This window comes from Ictalurus furcatus, chromosome 2 (genome assembly GCF_023375685.1).
Source record: "Ictalurus furcatus strain D&B chromosome 2, Billie_1.0, whole genome shotgun sequence".
NCBI lineage: Eukaryota > Metazoa > Chordata > Actinopteri > Siluriformes > Ictaluridae > Ictalurus > Ictalurus furcatus.
In genome coordinates this window covers 4,663,307-4,683,229 of record NC_071256.1, presented here as the reverse complement: position 1 = coordinate 4,683,229, position 19,923 = coordinate 4,663,307, and the positions used below count along the sequence as shown (strand labels likewise).

General features: G+C 42.4%; 1 protein-coding gene across 1 annotated transcript in view; it reads left to right on the top strand.

The window, feature by feature from the left end:
• The first annotated feature begins 3,097 nt into the window (after window positions 1-3,097).
• The window catches only part of ube2j1 (ubiquitin-conjugating enzyme E2, J1), a 35,406-nt gene continuing 18,580 nt past the window's right edge, over window positions 3,098-19,923 (top strand). Inside the window, exon 1 of the mRNA XM_053644111.1 lies at window positions 3,098-3,503. Coding sequence (XP_053500086.1) covers window positions 3,473-3,503 — 31 coding nt within the window. The 5' untranslated portion in view covers window positions 3,098-3,472. The remainder of the gene's footprint in view (window positions 3,504-19,923) is intronic.

The window sequence follows — 19,923 nt, the reverse complement described above, 5'->3', positions numbered from 1 at the left end:
TTTCTTAAAAATTTTATTCAGTATTACCATTTTGCAGCTTCTGCAAGGCGTATGTAAACTTACGACCTCAACTGTAATTCCTCTTTGAGAATGAATTAACTAGACAGGCATGAAGGCAAATGAACCTGACAGCTCGGACTCGGCGTATCGGTTTGAGGTTTATTCTAAGTAAAAAAAAATATGCCTGCAAAAACAAAGTGCTGCTCCGTCAAGAAACTCATGAAGTACTTGTTATGAGACGCACAAGTGCCATCAATTGTCTTTGTCCTTCAGCCACCCGTGAAACATCAGACCAGACCAGACATTTATAATCAATGACGGTCCATCATTCCTTATCACCTTCGTCCAGTTTGACCAAATAGACCACGGGAGAAAGTAAACGTCCCGTCTCGTACCCATAAATTAGGCTTTAAACGTGGCTGTCTAAAGCCTTTGCGTGGTGAAAGGGGACTTTTCTTCCATATCAAATATACATATATATATATTTCCATGTGAAAGAGACCGAATTCTGCGGATGAATATCAGAATACGTAAAAAATCACCAGGGACTGACCAAGTAAGTAGGATTCAATTTTAGTGGAATTGTCACAAAACAGGTTTTTGAGAAATTCAAATCTGTTCAAAAAAATTCAAAACTTTATTCGTAATAACAAGATTTTTTTTCTTCTTCTTCTTCTTCTTGCATTCAAGAAGTTCAAGCAATGCATGGCTGTAAGGATAGGAACCAGGTTCAATAAGGAAGCCAACCACTTCTGGCAGTTCGGTATAAGCAGTTCATTTTAAGAAATGACTGTTCGTTTGCTACCTAATATATCCCACACCTTGACAGGTGCCAGTGTAAGGAGATAATCAATGTTATTCACTTCACCTGTCAGTGGTTTTAATGTTCCGGCTGAGCGGTGTATATTTTTGGTGGGTCGTATATAGATTTGACAAGTAAACAACAGAATCATTCTGAATTTCCACAGTGGACTGGCTATGCTAAATTATCCCTTTAGGTTGGAATGAAACAATTATAAGTGGGGGATAAAAAGAAAGTCTAGAGAGAAAAGTCTTTTCTGATGTCAATGTTATATTTTTATGTCCAGTCATTCAAAGTGATTGTTACAACAGTGTCTGACTGTTGTTATGTGTTTGTTAAGCTGTCTGGTTATTTGGTGGTTAGCACATTCGCCTCACACCTCCAGGGTTGGGGGTTGGATTCCCGCCGCTGCCCTGTGTGTGCGGAGTTTGCATGTTCTCCCCGTGCTGCGGGGGTTTCCTCCGGGTACTCCGGCTTCCTCGCTCAGTCCAAAGACATGCACGGTAGGCTGATGTGTCCGTAGTGTATGAATGGGTGTGTGAATGTGTATGTGATTGTGTCCTATGATGTATTGGCACCCCATCCAGGGTGGACCCCGCCTTGTGCCCCATGCTCCCTGGGATAGGCTCCAGGTTCCCCATGACCCAGTAGGATAAGCGGTATAGATAATGGATGCAAAAATGAATGTTACATCAAAACACTAACAAGGAACTGCTGATGAGAAGACAGTAGACTGGAAATCCATTCTGATTGGTCGTTGAAGAGGGGATGTGTGTGTGGAGGTTTATTTATGTAAAGATAATACAAAATCCATTCTTTCTGCTTGTTTAAATCTGCCTTTCCTGAGTAGTACATATACCAGTGTCACTGTTTTCACTTCCACAAGTACACTGTTTTGATCAAATACTCACTCTTTCTCCTTCTCTCTCTCTCTCTCTCTCTCTCTCTCTCTGTCTGATGAATGCAGTGAGAATAAGTTCTGCATTTCATTTCCTTGAAACTTCCAAATGCCAACATTAATACCCAGGTTCTTTTCATCTTAATAAGATAGCTCAGGGGACAGGACATATCCAGGAGCGCACTCATGCATTGGTGGGGTTCTTTTTTTTTAAATTTCTTCATTTGCTTTTGGCTTGAGTGAAGTTCGACTTCTGAAATCACAGCAGGGGGTGTCATGGTGACGTGACACCTCGCAGCTCCAGGGTCCCTAGAACTCGGGTTACTGTCTGTGTAGTTTCTCGTCATGTCCATGTGGGTTTCCTCTGGGTTCTCTGGTTTCCTCTCAGCTCCAGTAGGTTGATTAAGATAAATTACCCCTAGATGTGAATGAGTGTGTGACATTTATGAATGATTAAAGCAGGAAAATAGTAGAGTACTTGACTTTTGCATTAGAATGCAACTCCATAACTCAGCATATAGTGTGTAAATAAGGCAATATGATAATATAGCTCTTTTATAATTACATTTACAATCAGTCGTCACTTTTATTCAAGGAAGAATTCAATACGAGCACAGAGCCGTTAAAGGTGTCACCAGTGGTAAAAGTGCCATAGGGAATTGTGTGTGTGTGTTTGTGTTCATGGTTCCCTGTGATGGACTGGTGTCCCAGGTGGGGAGTATTCCTTTGGACTGGGGGAGGAAACCGGAGTACCCGGAAGAAACCCCCGCAGCACGGGGAGAACATGCAAACTCTGCACACACAGGGCCACGGTGGGAATCGAACCCCCGACCCTGGAGGTGTGAGGCGAACCACTAAGCCACCGTGCGCCCCTGAATGGTAAATATATTTTGTTATAATAAAGAAACTGTAATAAGTATTAATATATATATATATATATATAACACATGCACGTATTAGTCATAAAAATATGTAAGCGATATGTACATAGTACATTACGACAGTACCCAGATTTGACGTCACTCTGTAAACAGAGAAGGAGTGGGTAGTTGAGGAGAATAAGCAAGTCAACGAGTTGAAAATTCAAGGTTGTAGGTGGGCCATGACAAGCTGTGTCTTCACCACGAATGTTCACTGCTAACACGCTGCTACTGTAGAGCAAGGCCCACCCCGTGGGGGCGGGACATACACGTAATAGAAAGCATTTAATTGGACGAACAAATGCCAAGTATGGCATGAGTCATCGAAATGATTCAAATTAAATTGACACTATCTCCAAAGCTGGATTTTCCTCCGTTAGATATATTATCATTTCGGTGTCCATAACACTACAGAGGACATGCACCAAAAAAAAAAAAAAAAAAAAAAAAGCTCTGAAACTCCAATGTTCATTTCTGTTGCCGCTTGAATGTGCATTTAAATAAAGTTTTGCGATTCAAAAGCTCTAAGTTTGCTCCTGCTTTCGGTTTTACTAGCGCTTATATAGGAATAGGAAGCGGGGCAGAATTTCAGTTTGTCACCGCGGATGAGCCTCTGCCACGTCAGACTGCACACGCCGCAGCTGCTCGGCTTCCAGGGTTTACACACAGCACAGCTGTGAAGTTAACAGGCTAATCAAAGCATAATATACGCAAACTGTAGGTCGCAGCGAGGCCAACGCGGCTAGCTGGCTAACGTTAAACGCTAGCTTCCTGCTGTGAGGTTGGAGCAGCAAAACCATCGGTTTTTCTTTGTTTTTCAGTTTTAATTTTGTCCTTTGTGTGCGTCTCAGGATGGAGGGGAAATACAACCTGAAGAGCCCGGGTAAGACACCGAACTGGGGATTGTTTACTAAATGTAAAATATTAATTGTATGGTCATTTTAGCCTGGTTTAAGGTTAGCAAGCAGGCTAACGAGTCAGTATGTTTACTTTAAGCTCCGGCTTTTAAAACATATATATATAATATTATTATTATTATTATTATTATTATTATTATTATTATTTAGTCCTGAGTATTTCACTTTGTTTACGGGTTATAATGTTTATCTTTAAGATAGATAGCTGGAATGTAGGAAAGCAGGTCTCTTAAGCTGTGCTCAAACACCAGGAAGTGGAAGAACACAATATTATGACTTATTATTTTTTTTTGTCAGCAACATTTTAAAATTCTTTTCGAGTTTTCTTTTAAAGGTATTGTTTAGACTTTGGCACGGATTTCGTGTCATATCCGGGTTTGTCATTTATTTGCACTTAGTTGGAGCAATTAAAGGCCTAATGTGGACTTTTATATTTGACTTCCTTTAAGCTACAGAGTAATAATTTCATTTATATTAGGCTTTCATGCCTTCTTTCTACTTTTAGTAATAATTCAATGTAACATAATACTGCAAAATACAATCTAAAATAATCTAATCTAATCTAACGTGATGTAATGCGATGTTACTCCCCTCGCCCCCATAATTGTCCGAAAATGTTTTATTCTGCTTACACAACAGCAAAATGTCAACCGTTACGTGTCTTCTTTATTAAAGGGTGACACGTCGTACTTTTATACGTTTATAGTTTACGTTTCATGCTACGAAACGTCTGCGAAAACTAGTTTAGCTGATTTTTTTTTTTATGGGTAAATCACGTTTAAAAGCAACAGAAGTTGAAACCGACGTGCTGTACAAGTAGAATAAAACAGATCTGTAAACAAACATTTAAGTTAGTTCTTGTGATCACTTGTATTTCAGCTGCTTTTTCACCGTTAAAGTCGACGACAAATAAATTGGAGGTCGACCGATAGTGGATTTTACAGATACCGATAACTGAGTTACCTGCCGATAACCGATTAATCGACCGATTAGTTTTTAAAATCAATATTGATGGAAAATATAACAGTCAAAGAAAAATATTGCTGAACTTTATTACAGAAATACTGACTGTACCGTGAAAATATACTATACTTTTTAGATTAAATAAATATTAATAAATAGTGAAGTAAATAAGATATACATACATACATACATATGTGTGTGTGTGTGTGTATGTATGTATGTATGTATATATAAGTAACACTCCAAATAACAAATAAAAACAGACATCCAAAATGAATTAAAAAAAATACTTCAAATCACGCAACAAAATTTGTCAGCAATAGTTTTTGTTTCGCATCTAGAGGCCGCTCTCGTAATGTAGAACGACAGCGGACCCTCCTGAGCCGCTCCCGTACCGTACACAACCTGGAAAAACTATCAGTGACTACGTTTACATGGACAGCAGTAATCTAATTATTTACCTTAATCTGAGTAAGATAATAATGTGATTAAGGTGTTTACATGAGTCGCTTTTAGAGTACTCCTGTCATGTTCCCGTTTTACATGTTTTAGAACATAATTAGATTAACAGCCCGCGTCATTATGTCACCGCGCCACGCCGTCCGACGTCCCTCCAGAATTTCACGTATCGACATACAGTTCGTCTTCGTTATGGTACCGTATACAGTTTTATTTTTTACGAACGCTTTAAGTGCAGTTAATTATTTGTCATGCTGTACGTGCTAATAGACGACTGCTTGAAGCGGTGGGTGTGTCCCAAATCGCGTAGTTACCCTCTATATAGTAGACGAGATACATGTATTTTTCCCCACTACAGGCCTATAGTAGGCAAGTATGCGATTTGGGACGCGGCCGAACTCTCTTGTTTGCCGTAAAACATAAAACTGCCGTGTGTGATCGTGTCCTGTCGCAAAATGCGGTGAAAACTCCCACACGACGTTCATAATGTGATTAAGGTGTTTGCATGTCACTAGTACACGTCCATAATGCGACTAAAGCAGGAGTACTCCACCTGTCTTAATTAGATTATTGCTTACTTCCATTATGACCTTAATTAGATTAAGGTAAGTAAAAATTGCTGTTTACATGGTAGTTTCTTAATTAGAGTATGGTCTTAATCGGATTAAGAGTGGATTATTGTTGTCCATGTAAACGCAGCTAGTATGGCTGTGGATCGGCAAAACCGGTTAATTGGTCGATGTCTTAAAAAAAAAAAAAACCCACACATCTTGGCATAATATAAAAATTAAAAAACTATCAAAACAACGTATTGTGCAAAGCCTGTTCCAGAGCGCTGACATCAGAGACTCCTTCTGTAAATGTTGAATAAACGTCTTCTGACAGAAAACGCCACCACAGCGATGTTTATACATACAGTAGGCTATGTCTTGGCTTTTTCTTAATCAGTCTTTGATTATGTGGCACATGCAACAACGAGCGCATTCATTCGGTCAATATCACTGCCTGAGCTGCTGTTAGAAAATTCATCAACACTCTAATTTGCTTTAATTGCTTTAAAACAACAAGCACTTTAATTTGCTCATAATTTAAATTGCAGCATTACCATTTTTTCCCCAGTGTCATAAACGACTCGTTAAATGATCCGTTCTAAAGGATTCATTCTAAACTCCTCCTTTCAGAGAGCATACTCTGCTGTGCTTGGTCACATGTCCCAGTCTGTTGTGATTGGTCTACTGTTGTCAGCGTGTTTCAAAAAGGACACGCCCACTACCGTAACGAGTTTCGGCTCCGTCTGTCCGCGAGCAGCCGATAAAGACCAGAGTCGGGACTTTTGGTTACAAACCTACGTAGGTTAATACAGGAAGTAAAGTCTGGAATCACTAACGACTCGTCTCAGCTGTTCAGAATCGATTCCTTCTTTTGGGAGTCAATTACTCCCCGTTTTGTCGTCCGCTTTGATTTTTGAAACGTTGCAGACGTTTTTACATTCACGAACAGCTCTATAACACATTACATGAAAGATAATATTTGAAAAACCGTAATAGGTGCGCTTTAACGCATGCGCGGTATAGGGATGTAAGCACTTTCAGACGTTTCAGTGTCGACGAGCGGTTTTTGGAAAACGCAGAGCGTTTACACCGTAAACTCGGAGCGTTTTAAAACGAAATGCAGTTTTCGGATACATCTGGATTAATCTGGACGGAGAGTTCAACAGTGCTGTAGGGTATAATGATGGAATTCAACAAATAAATGTATTCAAATTTCACAGTCAAAGGAAAGAAAAAAAACATGACTCATACGTTAATCTTTTTTCGATTTTCCTATCGTTGTTTTGTTCCTTTGTGTATTTTGCAGGGGCGAAAATTAATTCCTCCTTCCCCCTTATAATCTTGGTGCATATTTATTTTCTAGCCTTAATCCAATGATAGTGTTATTAGAGTTCATCTTGAAATTATATATATATATATTTTTTTTTTCTCATAGGTGGAATATAAGTATTTATTTTTAGAATTATCAGTATTATTATTACTAGAGGAGGATACAAGGTCATGCAAGTTATTCATAAGAGAACCGAGCACCTGTTGACCGTGCGTTCCGGTACACAGACAGCTGGGTCACTTCTCAGGCTGTTATATAAACCATGGTAGACCGTTTTTACATTTGGCTCAAAAACATTTTCATTTAGAAAAGAAAAATTGAATTGAATAAAAGATTTATTCGCAAATCTCATGTTCACTAATATCCCGTAAAAGATGCATTCGTGTAGGTCGTCTATTCGTGTATTTAGATAATTATCACACATCAAATATAAAAGCCGTCTTGAGGACGCCTGCGTTCAACATGTCGACTTGGTTTTAGATGTATTTTTATACAGTGCTCTGGAAAAAGTATTTGCCCCCATCCTGATTTCTTCTTATACTAAATCGTTTCAGAAATTTAAAACAAAATGTAAGATAAAAACAAAGGCAACCTGAGTAAACACAAAATACAGTTTTTAAATGATGACGTTATTTATTGAAGTAAAAGTTATCCGTCTCCAACTGGGCCTGTGTGGAAATGTATTGTTCTGCACGCTGTTTATCGTAGAAGTTCGAGGTCCATCCATAGTGGATTTTACCGATACCGGTAAAGTCGGGCCGTACCTACATAATCAACGATAGTTTTTTACAGTTGATACAGAATGAAAACATAACGCGCAAAATAAAATATTGCTGAACTTTATTATTCATCTATATTAACTGTGAATAAAATATTAAAGTAAATAAAAGATATACATCCAAACTGAACCAAAAAGTAACAAATAAAAATAGACATCCAAAATAAAATAAAAAAAAACACTTCAAATAACACAACAAAATTGGTCAGCGCTAGTTTTTATTTCACCTCTAGAGGCCGCTCTCGTACTGTAGAATGACAGCGGATCCTCCTCAGCCGCTCTCGCGACAGATGCAACCGGGATCAACTATCGGTGTGGATTTTAGTTATGGGCGCCGATCAATCGGTCGACTCTGAGGTAATGTGGAATTAACGGTGAAAAACATAACAGCAAGTTATCTATTCAGGCGTTTTTTTTTTTGTTTGTTTTTTTTTTAGAAATTGTCTAACATCCACACTGTTGATCCGCTACAGAAAGCAGCTCGGTGATGTGGTTAACTCTTTTCTGAATCCCGTGACCTGAATAGTCTGTATTAATACCAGAGATGTACCGATGTATCGACTAATAACCGGTATAGGCAGATAAAGGCTATTTTTCACGCTATGGGCCATCGGCCGATAGTTTAGAAACATCCGATGATCAGGGCCGATTATATTCTGTCAATGAAAGGAGGGCGGGAAAACGCATCGATTTCGTGCTACTTGTAAAGATGATGTCTCTCGCGTGGAATGACGACAAAACTGCAGTTTGTAATTTCTGAACTGCTAGGATTTTACACCGGACGCTGCAGCAGTGAAGCGGGAGTTTCAGCATCGAGTCCGAATGTTTTTTGCCGCGCTGCTCGAGCTGAATTAAAGGGCCAGTACGCCGTTGAAACGCTCAAATGAAGATGAGTTGACAAAAAAGTATATATTGTACAGAAAAAGTATTTTTGTAGTGCATTTCATAATGGATAATGTAAGTGAGAACAGGAACTAGCTTGTTTCTCGGATGTCCTTTGAAGAGTCACGTAAGCTGTTTTGTTCCGCACAGCACTGTAATTTGCCAAGTTATTGGTCCAAGCACCTCTGTCCTGTCCTCGTCTGCCGGACCTGTCAGTTGTGTCGATGGAGATTCTTCTCGTTTACGCTGCTGCGCTTTGCGTTTGCTGACCTTGCAGAACGTTCCCCCTAGGCGCACACATTTGCACTCTGGGTAGCTTGTTCTGTTTGACATGCCTTTCAAATTGGGATGGAAGCACACCTTCAGCGAGGGGTAGAGGCAGCAGGTTAGACGACGACTTCGCTGTCATGGTGTATCACAGGATTAGCAGGGACAGCATCGCGTCTCTAAGGAACGGGTCGAGAGTTCACGCGCTTCTCTTCATAACCCACGGCGACTGCACCTGTCTCTTCCTGTCATCTCCCGCGAGAGGCCGAGCGACGCCTCCTACGTCCGCCGCTCGGTCTCTCGCACGTTTTATCGCCTCGATTACGAGCGATTACTCACGAAAACAACTTAGCACGACAGGAACAAAACAAGCTCGAGAGATATTGTGAGTGACGAGAGCGCTGGCTTCGACCGAACGAGCAGCTTTTAAGGCATGGTGCAAGCACTTGGGGATTTGGGGTCTACCGTGACCTTGAGAACTATCAGGCGAGCGGTAATGTGCTGAGCTGCGTTAACCCTGGGCCACCGGACCATTAGCAAGTGCTCTGGCTGAAACCAAGAGCAGGAGATGCTAATTTGGAACAGCTGCATAATGTCGAAGGCCAGCTGTACAGATGTTTCAGGTCCTGTTTTGGGCCTCATGATTGCAAATGGTGCAGCAGGAAACGGTGCTTTCACATACATTAGTCCTCTTGCTGACTCAAAAATGCATCACTGGCCAGTTGTAGTGGTTCTTTCTTCCTCACGTTATCACTTCATTTTTCTTTCCTTCTCTGGCTTTCCTTGTCTCATTTCTTTTCTTTCCCCGCTTTCTTGCTTTCTTTCTTTCTCTGATTTCTTTCTTTCTCTCTCATTTCATTTCTCTCCTTTCTTTCTTTCTTTATTTCTTCCTTTTTCTTATTTCTTCCTTTCTCTCATTCCTTCGTTTCCCTCTTTCTTTTTCTTTCTTTCTCTTGTTATTCTTCCTTCCTTTCTCTCATTTCTTCATTTCCATCCTTTCTTTCTTTCTCTCTCTCGCTCATTTATTCGTTTCCCTCTTTCCTTCCTTTCTTTTTCTTATTTTTCTTTTCTTTCTTCCTTTCCCTCATTTTTGTTTCCCTCCTTCCTTCCTTCCTTCCTTCCTTCCTCTCTGTCATTTCTTTATTTTCTTTCTTTATTTCTTCCTTTTTCTTATTTCTTCCTTTCTCTCATTCCTTCGTTTCCCTCTTTCTTTTTCTTTCTTTCTCTTGTTATTCTTTCTTACTTTCTCTCATTTCTTCATTTCCCTCCTTCCATCCTTTTTCTTTCTTTCTTTCTTTCTCTCTCTCTCTCTCTCTCTCTCGCTCTCATTTCTTCGTTCCCCTCTTTCCTTCCTTTCTTTTTCTTTTTTTTTCTTTTCTTCTTTCTTCCTTTCTCACATCCTACTTCCTCTCTGTCATTTCTTTGTTTCCCTCCTTCCCTCCTTCCTTCCTGTCATTTCTTTATTTTCTTTCTTTTCCTTCCTTTCTCTAATTTCTTCATTTTCCTTCCTTCCTTCCTTTGTTCTCTGATTTCTCGGATTTCATTCTTTCTTTCTTTCTCTCATTTCTTTGTTTCCCTCTTTCCGTCCTTCCCGTCATTTCTTTCTTTCTTTCTTTCTTTCATTATAATTTCTTTCAAGTTGTTGTGGTTAAATTGAATATATTTTTGTTTACGGTCACCCGTTTAATAGAATTGTACACAGCTCAGGAGTGATCAGATTGCTTCCTAAAGTTGCTGAAATAGACATGAATAGTCTTGATGATGATGTTGATTATCTTGATCTTCAGAACAATCCTGGAATCCTTCCGTTTTGCGTGAAAACGCACGTTTCCGCCACGTTTCCGATCTCCTGCCTTAGTGTTAAGTTGCTGCAGTAACTTTTAGGACGTGTGTGCAGTACTTCAGCTCATCCCACCTCCACGTGTCAGCTCTCAGTGGGAGGTCGAGTGGGACTCGGAGGTGACGTGAGCTCTTTATAGACACGTCTGTGTCAGTCCATCACCGCGTTCTCCACTCCTCTGCAGCCGCACTGGCGTTCCTGTGCCAGTCCGTCCTCATCAGTCCATTTCCAATCCTCTCGGCCCTTCTCGCTCTATTTTTTTTCCTTTTCTTTCTGGTTCTCGTTCTGTCTCACTTGTTGCCTGCTGATCAAAGCCTGTCAAGCTTGTCTCTAGGCGCTCATTACCCAGCATGCCTCGCACATGTAGCGGCATCCATAATGGGCTCCTGCTGCGCGAGAACCAGAGCAGGTTCAGTTTTCTGTCTCTCTCCATCTTCTTGTGGCTTTTCATCAGCAGTGTAGAGACTGTATAAGATGTGGAGCTGGAGGATGCTGCTGTAGACCACAGAGCTGAGTGACCCACAGAGCTGGAGCGGAGAATGTTCTCTGTAATGAGGAACAGGGTGTAGACGCCACACGCACGCTCACACACACACACACACACACACACACACACACACACACACACACACACACTCGCAAACTTTAAGTGTCCGTGCATCACAGAGGAGCCACTCAATTATTTACTTGGAGTAAAAATTTCTTTCTTTTTGTCACTTTTGTTAGTCATTATTTGTTTGGTTTTTTTTTTCTTTCCTTCTCTGTTTCTCTTTTTCTTTCATTCTGTCTTTCTCATTTCCTTCTTTCTTACATTATCATTTCTTTTTTCTTTCTTTGTCTTTCCCTGTGTCCTTTCTTTTTCTTTCTTTCTGTCTTTGTTACGTTATCATTTCTGTTTTCTTTCTTTGTCTTTCCCTGTGTCCTCTCTTTCTTTCCTTATCTCCATTCTTTCTTTCTTTCCATTTGTTTCTTTTCTGTCCCTTTCTTTCTTTTTTATATTATCATTTCTTTTTTCTTTCTTTATCTTTCCCTGTGTCCTTTCTTTCCTTCTTTCTTTCTTTCTTTCTTTTTTATAGTATAATTTTTTTTCTTTTTGTCTTTCCCTGTCCTTTTTTTTCTTTGTCTTTCTTTCTTTCTTTCTGTCTCTTTCTTACATTATCATTTCTGTTTTCTTTCTTTGTCTTTCCCTGTGTTCTTTCTTTCTTTCCTTATCTCCATTCTTTCTTTTTCTTTCTTTCTTTCTTTCCATTTGTTTCTTTTCTGTCCTTCTTTCTTTTTCTTTTTATAGTATAATTTTTTTTCTTTCTTTGTCTTTCCCTGTGTCCTTTTTTTTTTCTTTCTTTCATTGTCTTTATTTCTTTATTATATTATCATTTCTTTTTTTCTTTCTTTGTTATTCTCTGTGTCCTTTCTTTCTTTTACTTTTCTTTCTTTCTTTCTTTCTTTCTTTCTTTCTTACTGATGTTATTCATTTTATCTTCCGTTTTCTCATTTCCTTCCCTGTCTCTCTCTCTCTCTCTCTCTCCGGTGTTTGTTCGGTGGAGAGATCACTCCGTGTGAGAGTCTCACTCAGAAGTGTGTGTTCTGAGATCTGTAGTATTGCAGCATGCAGTTAAGTCACTTCTAATGGTCTGTATTTCACACCGACTCTTTAATGATCCTTAGAGACCGTTGACTCTTTTTGTAGTAGTTCGGAGGACTTTTGTGTTAAAACTGAAGAATCTGAAGTCGTGCGTGCTCACTCGCATCCGTCACATCAGATACAGCATTAAGACTCGTTTCTCCGCATCTAGAGCAGACCGAATCTGTGCTCTGAATTTTATTAAACGAGTTTTTTCTCCACCGTGCCGCTCTCATTCTGGCTCATGTGACCCTCTGATAATGTCCTTCAGCTGCTGTGAAGAAAGCTGAATAAATATGTCCCTGTGCTGAAGCTGAAGTCTGGAGAAGGGCGGTTATGAGTCGATGAGTTCCTCTGAACCATAAACTCCCAAGACCACAATTCAGAGCACATCAACATCCATCTCCATCCTGCATCTCTTCCACAGCGGACTGATCTGGATAAAGAACAAAGTCTGGGGTTTTTTCCTTCTTCCCTTTTATAGAGAAATGATTGCATCATCGTGACAGGAAAAAGACATCCTTCCTAATCAGTTGCGACTGAATCCAAGAATCAGTAAAGCAGCAGACTTCACTCCATACGTCGGCTTTAAACGCCGTTCTAGCGTTTATGCGTCGGCTTTAAACGCCGTTCTAGCGTTTACGCGTCGGCTTTAAACGCCGTTCTAGCGTTTACGCGTCGGCTTTAAGCGCCGTTCTAGCGTTTACGCGTCGGCTTTAAACGCCGTTCTAGCGTTTACGCGTCGGCTTTAAACGCCGTTCTAGCGTTTACGCGTCGGCTTTAAACGCCGTTCTAGCGTTTACGCGTCGGCTTTAAACGCCGTTCTAGCGTTTACGCGTCGGCTTTAAACGCCGTTCTAGCGTTTACGCGTCGGCTTTAAACGCCGTTCTAGCGTCTACGCGTCGGCTTGACACGACGCTCTAGCGTCCACGCGTCGCCCTGTATCGACGCTCTAGCGTCCACGCGTCGCCCTGTATCGACGCTCTAGCGTCCACGCGTCGCCCTGTATCGACGCTCTAGCGTCCACGCGTCGCCCTGTATCGACGCTCTAGCGTCCACGCGTCGCCCTGTATCGACGCTCTAGCGTCCACGCGTCGCCCTGACACGACGCTCTAGCGTCCACGCGTCGGCCTGAAGCGACGCTCTAGCGTTCACGCGTCGGCCTGAAACGACGCTCTAGCGTCCACGCGTCGCCCTGAAACGACACTCTAGCGTTTATACGTCGGCTTTAAACCCTGGAAGTGAGGGTATTTTCAGCCTTACTTTGTAGGTGAGGAAATTAGCTTGTCCTGTGGGATTTCAGAAAGTATAGGTGAAATGAGACCAGTCCGAACAAAATGTCTTTTAACGTCTGTTCAAATAGGAACGCCGTGACACATCTACACAACCTTTCCCATATATTTAGCCACATGGCTCATCGTTAAGAAATAAGACTAGACTTCTTTTGCTTCAAGGCGGGGCCACTGAGAGCAGGAAATGATGCAGTATCTCAGCAACAGCTTGATGTTTTGCCATCAAATTTTGTACATCTCCTTGGTAACAAATGCTGATGGTACCAATGGCTTCCGGTCTTCCTGTGTCACTAATGGGTGAAGACAGAGAGTGCTTGGCCCCCTTAATCACTGCTTGCGGCTATATTTCTTTCTTTCTGTTGTTTGTTTCTTTTTCTTTCTTCTTTTTTGCATTCCTTCTTTATTTTTTCTGAATCTTTGTTCCGTCTCTCTCTCTCTCTCTCTCTCCCCTTTTCTCTCTGAAACCACAACTTTGCAGGAGTTTGAACAGCGGGCCGCAGCTGGGTATCGCTTCTATTTTAAGTTCTTGTTTTTCATTACTGTTCTATAAGCACACAAATTAGGGCGCAATTTTCCTCCTTCATTAACACGTGCGTGCCTCGACTCGACTTTGGCAAAAACAATCAATCACGTTTCGCAGTTTGACGATTAACATGCGTGACGCATGGTCCCCGGAGAACAAGACGTTGAGTGCGGTGTTCCCTGTAATTGCTGAGAAAAGCTCACACTGCGAGAGCGATGAGAGCGGCTTTCGCGCAGCAGAGCGAGAAAGCACAGCAACAAGGAAGCAGCTGGGACTCATCTGGCCCGAGACCGAACCGTGTTAGCTGGGCATCCCCAAATCTGATCTCACCTTCTCATTAGTCCTGCCTCCAGTTTCTACCTGGTTCAGTGACTCAGTTTCCTTTTAGAGCTTAACTCTTCAAAACGTTTCACGGTTTCCTCATTTAAGATAAAACGGTATGCATTTAATCATTCGATAAAGCGTTCGCCCTTCTCCGTCAACATCATCAACAGCGTCTTTCTTTCCTCCATCACCTCTTTAGCAATAAGCTAACTTTTCCACCTCATCCAAGTGCAGAGTCCAAACCTGTATCAGTAGTATCCGATCTCTCTCTCTCTCTCGCTCTCTCTCTCTCTCTCTCTCTCTCTCTCGCTCTCTCTCTCGCTCTCTATCCTCGCTCACTTCTCTTTTGTCTGCTTTCAGGTCCCTTGTCTCTGTGTGTTTTCCACATCCACGGTTTTCTCTCTCCATTTTCACTTCGTATTTTTAAGCTTTCATCCTTTTCTTTTTTCTGTGAGACTTTTATCTTGGCATTCAGTCTTCCATCTCTCTCTCTCTCTCTCTCTCTCTCTGTCTTTCTCTCTCTCTTTTTGTCTCTCTTTTTCGCTGTCTCTCTATCCCCTTTCTCTCACACATTTCTTTCTTCTTGCTATCCTTCATCCTCTTTGTTCTTCTCGTTCCTTCTCTCTTTCTTTCTCTCTCCCCTCTATCTACTCTCTTACTTTTTCTTTTTTCTTTCTTTCTTCTCGCTCTTTCTCGCTTTCTTTCTCTCGCTGTCTTGCATTCTTCCTGTTCTTTTTTTTTCTTTCAATCGCTCTCTTTCTCCCCTCCTCCTATCTTACTATCTTTCTTTCACTCCCATTTTTTTCTTTTTCTTCTGTTTTTTCTTTATTTCCCTCTCTCTCTCTCTCTCTCTCTCTCTCTCTCTCTCTCTCTCTCTCTCGCTATCTGTCCCTCTCTTTTCCTCATTCTTTTTCTTTTTCCTTCTCTCTGTCTTTCTCTCTCACTTTCCCTCTTCTCTTTCTTTCTGGCTATCTTTTCATTCTCTTTTCTTTTTCATTCTCTTTTCTCTCTTGTTTTTTCTTTCTTTGCTTCTCTCTCTCTTGCTATCTGCCTCTCTATTTTGCTCTCTTTTGCACTTTCCTTCTCTCTCTCACTTTTCCTTCTCCTCTCTCTTTCTTTCTTTCCTGCTATTTTTTCATTCTGTTCTTTTTCCTCTCTTTCATTCTTCTGTTTTTTCTTTCTTTCCTTCTTTCTTCTCTCTTGCTATCTTTCTTTCGCTCTACTATTCTCTTTCCTTCTCTCTCTCCTTTTCTTTCTCTCGGGTTTCGTTCTGTTTTTCAAAACCTTTCTCGCTTTCTCCTGCGTCGGCTTTCTTCGCTCTGATCCAGTTTCAGCCCGGAAGCAAAAACACATTTGTTCCACTTGTTTAATAATGTTACTGTTTTGGACAGTAATGATCAGAGCAGCAGCGTGACGTGGAGCTCCTCGTGCTCTGAGCTGCCACAGGCGCTTCCCTGTGGAGAACCTGAGCGAGGAGAACCCCGTAACGGATTCGCTGTGCAGTAACTGGTGTTTATTAACGGCTGCGTTCTTCACGAGAGACAGAAGAGGCATTCGCTGTACGGATTACAGCTCTGCGCGGACAGACAGACCGGCACGTCCTCCGATTATACGCCCATATACAAAATATTCCTTAATTACTACCAGTAATATAAAATGACCTGTTTTTCACCGAACGTTCTTGATGGCATCCTTAATCCCTGACCTAGTGAACTAGCATGAGGATGTGCTTTTTGATACAGACTCCAAAGCTCGTCTGTAAGTCGCTATGGACAAGGGCGTGTTCTAAATCAGTCCGTACAGAACTTCGTGGAGTTTTATTGTGATCCTTAAGGGCGTGTTCTAAATCGGTCCGTACAGAACTTCGTGGAGTTTTATTGTGATCGTTAAGGGCGTGTTCTAAATCGGTCCGTACGGAACTTCGTGGAGTTTTATTGTGATCGTTAAGGGCGTGTTCTAAATCGTTCCGTACGGAACTTCGTGGAGTTTTATTGTGATCGTTAAGGGCGTGTTCTAAATCGGTCCGTACGGAACTTCGTGGAGTTTTATTGTGATCCTTAAGGTCGTGTTCTAAAGCGGTCCGTACGGAACTTCGTGGAGTTTTATTGTGTTCGTCAAGGGCGTGTTCTAAAGCGGTCCGTATGGAACTTCGTGGAGTTTTATTGTGATCGTTAAGGGCGTGTTCTAAAGCGGTCCGTACGGAACTTCGTGGAGTTTTATTGTGATCCTTAAGGGCGTGTTCTAAATCGGTCCGTACGGAACTTGGTGGAGTTTTATTGTGATCGTCAAGGGCGTGTTCTAAAGCGGTCCGTATGGAACTTCGTGGAGTTTTATTGTGATCGTCAAGGGCGTGTTCTAAAGCGGTCCGTACGGAACTTCGTGGAGTTTTATTGTGATCCTTAAGGGCGTGTTCTAAATCGGTCCGTACGGAACTTGGTGGAGTTTTATTGTGATCGTCAAGGGCGTGTTCTAAAGCGGTCCGTACGGAACTTCGTGGAGTTTTATTGTGATCGTCAAGGGCGTGTTCTAAAGCGGTCCGTACGGAACTTCGTGGAGTTTTATTGTGATCCTTAAGGGCGTGTTCTAAATCGGTCCGTACGGAACTTGGTGGAGTTTTATTGTGATCGTCAAGGGCGTGTTCTAAAGCGGTCCGTACGGAACTTCGTGGAGTTTTATTGTGATCCTTAAGGGCGTGTTCTAAAGCGGTCCGTACGGAACTTCGTGGAGTTTTATTGTGATCCTTAAGGGCGTGTTCTAAAGCGGTCCGTACGGAACTTCGTGGAGTTTTATTGTGATCCTTAAGGGCGTTTTCTAAAGCGGTCCGTACGGAACTTCGTGGAGTTTTATTGTGATCGTCAAGGGCGTGTTCTAAAGCGGTCCGTACGGAACTTCGTGGAGTTTTATTGTGATCGTCAAGGGCGTGTTCTAAAGCGGTCCGTACGGAACTTCGTGGAGTTTTATTGTGATCGTCAAGGGCGTGTTCTAAAGCGGTCCGTACGGAACTTGGTGGAGTTTTATTGTGATCGTCAAGGGCGTGTTCTAAAGCGGTCCGTACGGAACGTCGTGGAGTTTTATTGTGATCGTCAAGGGCGTGTTCTAAAGCGGTCCGTACGGAACTTGGTGGAGTTTTATTGTGATCGTCAAGGGCGTGTTCTAAAGCGGTCCGTACGGAACTTCGTGGAGTTTTATTGTGATCGTCAAGGGCGTGTTCTAAAGCGGTCCGTACGGAACTTCGTGGAGTTTTATTGTGATCGTCAAGGGGGTGGTCTAAAGCGGTCCGTACGGAACTTCGTGGAGTTTTATTGTGATCGTCAAGGGCGTGTTCTAAAGCGGTCCGTACGGAACTTCGTGGAGTTTTATTGTGATCGTCAAGGGCGTGTTCTAAAGCGGTCCGTACGGAACTTCGTGGAGTTTTATTGTGATCGTCAAGTGCGTGTTCTAAAGCGGTCCGTACGGAACTTCGTGGAGTTTTATTGTGATCGTCAAGGGCGTGTTCTAAAGCGGTCCGTACGGAACTTCGTGGAGTTTTATTGTGATCGTCAAGGGCGTGTTCTAAAGCGGTCCGTACGGAACTTCGTGGAGTTTTATTGTGATCGTCAAGGGCGTGTTCTAAAGCGGTCCGTACGGAACGTCGTGGAGTTTTATTGTGATCGTCAAGGGCGTGTTCTAAAGCGGTCCGTACGGAACTTGGTGGAGTTTTATTGTGATCGTCAAGGGCGTGTTCTAAAGCGGTCCGTACGGAACTTCGTGGAGTTTTATTGTGATCGTCAAGGGCGTGTTCTAAAGCGGTCCGTACGGAACTTCGTGGAGTTTTATTGTGATCGTCAAGGGGGTGGTCTAAAGCGGTCCGTACGGAACTTCGTGGAGTTTTATTGTGATCGTCAAGGGCGTGTTCTAAAGCGGTCCGTACGGAACTTCGTGGAGTTTTATTGTGATCGTCAAGGGCGTGTTCTAAAGCGGTCCGTACGGAACTTCGTGGAGTTTTATTGTGATCGTCAAGTGCGTGTTCTAAAGCGGTCCGTACGGAACTTCGTGGAGTTTTATTGTGATCGTCAAGGGCGTGTTCTAAAGCGGTCCGTACGGAACTTCGTGGAGTTTTATTGTGATCGTCAAGGGCGTGTTCTAAAGCGGTCCGTACGGAACTTCGTGGAGTTTTATTGTGATCGTCAAGGGCGTGTTCTAAAGCGGTCCGTACGGAACTTCGTGGAGTTTTATTGTGATCGTCAAGGGCGTGTTCTAAATCGGTCCGTACGGAACTTCGTGGAGTTTTATTGTGATCGTTAAGGGCGTGTTCTAAATCGGTCCGTACGGAACTTCGTGGAGTTTTATTGTGATCGTTAAGGGCGTGTTCTAAATCGGTCCGTACGGAACTTCGTGGAGTTTTATTGTGATCGTTAAGGGCGTGTTCTAAATCGGTCCGTACGGAACTTCGTGGAGTTTTATTGTGATCGTTAAGGGCGTCTCCTAAATCGGTCCGTACGGAACTTCGTGGAGTTTTATTGTGATCGTTAAGTGCATCTCCTAAATCGGTCCGTACGGAACTTCGTGGAGTTTTATTGTGATCGTTAAGGGCGTCTCCTAAATCGGTCCGTACGGAACTTCGTGGAGTTTTATTGTGATCGTTAAGGGCGTCTCCTAAATCGGTCCGTACGGAACTTCGTGGAGTTTTATTGTGATCGTTAAGGGCGTCTCCTAAATCGGTTCGTACGGAACTTCGTGGAGTTTTATTGTGATCGTTAAGGGCGTCTCCTAAATCGGTTCGTACGGAACTTCGTGGAGTTTTATTGTGATCGTTAAGGGCGTCTCCTAAATCGGTCCGTACGGAACTTCGTGGAGTTTTATTGTGATCGTTAAGGGCGTCTCCTAAATCGGTTCGTACGGAACTTCGTGGAGTTTTATTGTGATCGTTAAGGGCGTCTCCTAAATCGGTTCGTACGGAACTTCGTGGAGTTTTATTGTGATCGTTAAGGGCGTCTCCTAAATCGGTTCGTACGGAACTTCGTGGAGTTTTATTGTGATCGTTAAGGGCGTCTCCTAAATCGGTCCGTACGGAACTTCGTGGAGTTTTATTGTGATCGTTAAGGGCGTCTCCTAAATCGGTCCGTACGGAACTTCGTGGAGTTTTATTGTGATCGTTAAGTGCGTCTCCTAAATCGGTCCGTACGGAACTTCGTGGAGTTTTATTGTGATCGTTAAGGGCGTCTCCTAAATCGGTCCGTACGGAACTTCGTGGAGTTTTATTGTGATCGTTAAGGGCGTCTCCTAAATCGGTTCGTACGGAACTTCGTGGAGTTTTATTGTGATCGTTAAGGGCGTCTCCTAAATCGGTCCGTACGGAACTTCGTGGAGTTTTATTGTGATCGTTAAGGGCGTCTCCTAAATCGGTCCGTACGGAACTTCGTGGAGTTTTATTGTGATCGTTAAGGGCGTCTCCTAAATCGGTTCGTACGGAACTTCGTGGAGTTTTATTGTGATCGTTAAGGGCGTCTCCTAAATCGGTCCGTACGGAACTTCGTGGAGTTTTATTGTGATCGTTAAGGGCGTCTCCTAAATCGG